We start from the raw sequence: 5,682 nt of genomic DNA, 5'->3' as shown, positions 1-5,682 counted from the left end.
ATTCCTGCTCCCCAGCCCCCTTCACTGCTGCTACAGGAGAGGGATTCCTGCCCAGAGCCCCCTGCCCAGCACCATGGTGGGGCAGAGCCCCCAAGGGCCCAGGGAGGGCAGACCTGCTGTCCTGCTGGAGCCCTTCATCCACCAGGTTGGTGGCCACATGAGCATGATGAAGTATGATGAGCAGACAGTCTGCAAGCCCCTGGTCACACAGGAGCTGAGCTTCTACGAGTCGCTGCCCTTGGCCATGAGGCAGTTCACACCCCAGTACAAAGGTAAGGGGAGATGCTGGGGGAGGAGCTGAGGGGCTGGTGGTGTCACCAGGACTTGTCCTGAGGTTGGGACAAGGGCTGGTGGAACCAGGGAGGGGCTGGGGCTGGGTGTGAGCTGTGGAGCCCCATCCCTTGGGCAGGTTGTGCTGAGCAAGGGACAGTCCCTGGGGGAGAAGTCTGTGAAAGTGGGAGGGTTTCCTGGGTCTCTGTGGAGTCTGATGTCTGATATATGCTGGTTGGTGGCATCAGGAGATCCTCCCTCTGTCCATCCCCTTGCTGCCTTGGTCAGCCTGGGTGACACAGGGGACCCTCATTACATTAAATAGAGGTGACATTGTTCTGTTCTTGAGGTGGGGGGAAGGCATGGGAAGATGGAGGCTGACAGCATGAACAGGAGCCTTTCCTGGGCAGCACAGGAGCAGGACAGAGAGGGCAGCCTGAAAAACCCCAGGACAAGGGGCAGGAGCAGGATGGGGTTTCCTTTCCCACCAGTGTTTTCTTTGAGGACTTTGCAGGCTGTGGTTGGGCTGCTGGCAAAGAAATGGCAGCACTGAATAGGGGCAGGGAAGCAGGGGCTGGGGGAGTCTTGTTCCAAACAGCAGCCCCATGATCTGACACGTGATGCATTTATGTGAATTAGCATCCCCTGATAAGAAAGGTTTTCTGTACCAGAGTAGGGCTGGTGGAGGCAGAAAAGCTGTTGAGGGCAAGGGAAGGGTCAGGGTTGGCAGTAGCACAAGCTGAGGGGCCATCATGAAATACTGAGCCTGAAAAACCAGCCCAGGGGTGTCTTAAGCATCCCTTTAGCTGGTGCTCCCCCCAGGGCTCTGGTCCTTGGAAAACCAGAGGCACAAACCAACTGAAGTTCTTGAGAATCCCATCCAGGCAGCTGTCCTGCCTCAGGCCAGACCAGGCTGGGAGAGCTGGGGAGTTCAGCCTGGAGAAGAGAAGGCTCCAGGGAGACCTTAGAGCACCTTCCAGTGCCTGAAGGGGCTCCAGGAAAGCTGGGGAGGGACTTTTCATCAGAGAGGGCAGAGATAGGACAAGGGGTGATGGTTTTAAGCTGAGAGAGGGGAGGTTTAAGTTGGACATCAGGGAGAAATTCTTCACCATGAGAGTGGTGAGAGCCTGGCCCGGGTTGCCCAGGGAAGCTGTGGCTGCCCCATCCCTGGCAGTGTTGAAGGGCAGGTTGGATGGGGCTTGGAGCAGCCTGGGCTGGTGGGAGGTGTCCCTGCCCATGCAGGAACCTGATGATCCTGAAGGCCCCTTCCAACCTTCACCATTCTATGATTCTATGGTTCCATGATTTCCAGGATGGGGCAGATCCTCCCTCCTGCCCCTCCAAAGGTGCTCCCATCACTGCCTAGTCCCCCCTGTCCCTAACTCTCCCTGCCCTGAACTCCTTTCCCAGCTGAATTTCTCAGCTGAGCTACTGAAAACCAGCCCTTGGTGCCTGTGGGGGTCCTGGCATTTTTTAAAAACCATCCTCCCTCCCTTTTTTTTCCTATTCCCTCCCCATTTCTGTTCTTACTGCCAGTCTTGTGCTGCTCATAAAGCTCCTGACCCTGGAATTTGGAGAGAGGCAAGAGGCTCAAGCTGTCTCCTAAAAACCTAAAATATCTTCTGGTCCTTCAGTGTCACAGAAAAGAGCTCCAGGTGGCAGCCACAGCTTCCATGTGCTTCCAATCCAATCTCTTCCTTTCCCAGAAAGTCAGAGGCCTTTGCAGATTTATGGGATGACACTAAAATGATGCTGAAGAAAGAAAACAAGTTTTCCTCTTGGCAATTTTCTTTAGCAGGGGCCAGGGATTGGTGCTGGAGAGCTGGGCCCTGCTCTGCCTCTCTGATATAAAGATGTTAAATGGTCCCAACTTATCAGCTCAGGGTTGGTCCAGTTATTAAAACCTTTTAATCTTCTTTTCCTCTTCCATTGCAATTTTTGCAATGAGAGGTAATTAAATAGCAATTCCTCTCCAGTTTGGTATTTGGCATACACATTTTTTGGAGTCATTATTCTACTTAGAACTGTCCCAGCCCTGAATAGCAGATGAATGAAAGAGGTGGAATAATATCCCAGGAGGGATGAGCATCCCAGGGAACAATCCAGAGGTCTTCATCACCCCTTCATGTGTCCATGTTCCTCATCTCTATTCCTGGGGGTGTTGGGGGTTGCCTTGGGGACCATTATGATGTGCTGACATTCTGTACAGTGTTGATCAAATGTCACCATTCCCATCTAACACCCAGTTAGCAGCTTAAAAATAAATAATGCCTGCAGCTCATTTAACCACTTCAAGTAGGTTGGTGACCTGGGGACCAGCTCTACCTCACCCCAACTCCTTGCAAACCTCTCTCTGTTCCAGCACAGCTTGTGAGGGGATGCAAGACTTGTTTTCAAGCCCAGTTCTGCTGAGACTCCTATTGCACATGGCAGTGAAGAAATGCACTTGTAAACTTAAAAATAAACCCATGAGGGAAGAGCTGCATAGCAAAATGCTCCTGAGATCACTAGGATGCCATGAGCGTGGTGACAGCACCCATAAATACCCACTGGCTGCTTCACTGGTGCCAGCAGGAGGGGGGTTGTGGCTTTGCTGGGACTAAAGGGACAAAAGAGACACATAGACAGGCTGAGGGAATTGGGGGTGTTCAGCCTGGAGAAGAGAAGGCTCCAGGGAGACCTTAGAGCACCTTCCAGTGCCTGAAGGGGCTCCAGGAAAGCTGGGGAGGGACTTTTCATCAGAGAGGGCAGAGATAGGACAAGGGGTGATGGTTTTAAGCTGAGAGAGGGGAGATTTAAGTTGGACATCAGGAAGAAATTCTTCACCATGAGGGTGGTGAGAGCCTGGCCCAGGTTGCCCAGGGAAGCTGTGGCTGCCCCATCCCTGGCAGTGCTGAAGGGCAGGTTGGATGGGGCTTGGAGCAACCTGGGCTGGTGGGAGGTGTCCCTGCCCATGCTGGGTGTTGCAACTGGATGATCATGGAGGTCCCTCCCAACCCAAACCATCCTATGATTCTATGACAAGCACCTAAATCCATTTTTGCTCCCAGAGAGACGTTTTCTTCTTGCAATAGACAAGCAGCTCGTGTCACAGATGTGTTTTGCACACTTGGGTCAGTTGCAGGACATTTGCAAAACCCGTATGGAAGCACATCAGGGAGAAAGAAAAGTCCTTTTCAGGCTGAGGTGTAGGTTTCTGAAGGTAGTTTCCAGCTGGAAGGAGGGACAGGATCACATCCTCTTGCAATTGAACAGCTCATTCTTGCCTTTGAAAATCTCCCCGTTCATTTTCATATTAATGCAAGATCAGACAGGCTGAGGGAATTGGGGGTGTTCAGCCTGGAGAAGAGAAGGCTCCAGGGAGACCTTAGAGCACCTTCCAGTGCCTGAAGGGGCTCCAGGAAAGCTGGGGAGGGACTTTTCATCAGAGAGGGCAGAGATAGGACAAGGGGTGATGGTTTTAAGCTGAGAGAGGGGAGATTTAAGTTGGACATCAGGAAGAAATTCTTCACCATGAGGGTGGTGAGAGCCTGGCCCAGGTTGCCCAGGGAAGCTGTGGCTGCCCCATCCCTGGCAGTGCTGAAGGGCAGGTTGGATGGGGCTTGGAGCAACCTGGGCTGGTGGGAGGTGTCCCTGCCCATGCTGGGTGTTGCAACTGGATGATCATGGAGGTCCCTCCCAACCCAAACCATCCTATGATTCTATGACAAGCACCTAAATCCATTTTTGCTCCCAGAGAGACGTTTTCTTCTTGCAATAGACAAGCAGCTCGTGTCACAGATGTGTTTTGCACACTTGGGTCAGTTGCAGGACATTTGCAAAACCCGTATGGAAGCACATCAGGGAGAAAGAAAAGTCCTTTTCAGGCTGAGGTGTAGGTTTCTGAAGGTAGTTTCCAGCTGGAAGGAGGGACAGGATCACATCCTCTTGCAATTGAACAGCTCATTCTTGCCTTTGAAAATCTCCCCGTTCATTTTCATATTAATGCAAGATCCTGAAGAACTCTTTAGTTTCACACTATCTAGAACATTTTTTTGGGGCCAGATTGTCAGCACTATGTAAATCAGCCCAGCTCCATTGACTTGCAGATATGGAACTGGGACAGTTTTTAAGGTTACAGGCTGCTCCAGCACCACAACTGTGGTGGAGAACTAGATTTGGAATCCAGGACTCTGTTTGCCTCCCAGTGAGTTTTTTTAAAAAGAAAAAGGCTTTGATTTAGGCAAAAGATACTCTGGCTTTGTGTTTGGGGTTTTTTTGCCTCCCTCCCCTGAAAATTCAAAGCAGGCAGCTGAGCTGATCAGAATTTCTCTTGCTCTCAGGTATCTGAGATATGGATTTTTTTATACGAAAGATCAGCTGGGTAAGGCTGGAGAAAAACAGAGCTCAGCAGCACCAGGAGCAAAGGACTGAGATAGCTAAAAATATGACTTGCCCCCTAATTAAGGTTTGCAGCCCTCCCAGCTCCCTTGGCAGAGCAGCCTCTGTGTGTTCCTCCTCCACTGCAGTGCAGAATGAGCTGATTGAATGGAGCCTGCCATGGCTGCTTGGATTGATGCTGAGCTCACATCAAAAGGGAGCAGAAATGGTGGTGGTGGCTGAGCTGTATGGAGGTCGGAGGGAGGTTCTGGGGTGCAGGAGCCAGGGAGGAAGGAGCACCCCCAGGTTAACAGGGGGTTCCACAGGGTGGACACCTTCCTCAGTCAGGACAACTCAGCAGGCAGGATTCTGCACAGAGGGAGGGCACAGCCTCGTGTCTGTGTTTGCTTTCTCTAATCTCACTTCAGATGGAGAGGAAGGAGGTTGTGTATTTATTTGCTTTGGCAAATGTGCCTGGGAGAGCAGAGCTGCCTGGTTTGAGCTGCTGAAACCACCTCCCTGCAGTGCCCAACAGCCCCAGCGAGGATGCCCTGGGGACACTTAGATAAAACTCAGCCCCACATGTTGTTAACAGGGGGGAATCTTCCCAACGAGGAGTTTTGCTGGTCCATCAGCCTTGGCCATCCTCCTTTGGCTCTGCCTGGGTTGAAAGCAGCAGGGAATTGCTGCGGGCGATGTCCCTGCCGAGCCCCAAGGGGTGATGCTCTAAAAATGCCTCTGCTGCCTGGGGGGGGCTGAGACAGCCCTGCCAGCCCCGCAGGAGCAGAACAGCCCTTATCAGCCTTTCCAACGAGGAGTTTTGCTGGTCCATCAGCCTTGGCCATCCTCCTTTGGCTCTGCCTGGGTTGAAAGCAGCAGGGAATTGCTGCGGGCGATGTCCCTGCCGAGCCCCAAGGGGTGATGCTCTAAAAATGCCTCTGCTGCCTGGGGGGGGCTGAGACAGCCCTGCCAGCCCCGCAGGAGCAGAACAGCCCTTATCAGCCTTTCCCAGAAAGGTCAGAGCTGTCTGGTTTCAGAACCATGGCCATTCCT

General features: G+C 52.4%; 1 protein-coding gene across 1 annotated transcript in view; it reads left to right on the top strand.

The window, feature by feature from the left end:
- Positions 1 to 67: 67 nt before the first annotated feature.
- Positions 68 to 5,682, top strand: part of IP6K3 (inositol hexakisphosphate kinase 3) — an 11,967-nt gene continuing 6,352 nt past the window's right edge. Inside the window, exon 1 of the mRNA XM_010007084.1 lies at positions 68 to 272. Coding sequence (XP_010005386.1) covers positions 74 to 272 — 199 coding nt within the window. The 5' untranslated portion in view covers positions 68 to 73. The remainder of the gene's footprint in view (positions 273 to 5,682) is intronic.

The sequence above is a fragment of the Chaetura pelagica genome, unplaced genomic scaffold (assembly GCF_000747805.2).
Source record: "Chaetura pelagica isolate M959 unplaced genomic scaffold, ChaPel_1.0 scaffold757, whole genome shotgun sequence".
NCBI classification, from domain to species: Eukaryota; Metazoa; Chordata; class Aves; order Apodiformes; family Apodidae; genus Chaetura; species Chaetura pelagica.
The sequence above is the reverse complement of the archived record's forward strand: the minus strand, read 5'-3'. Positions and strand labels throughout refer to the sequence as shown.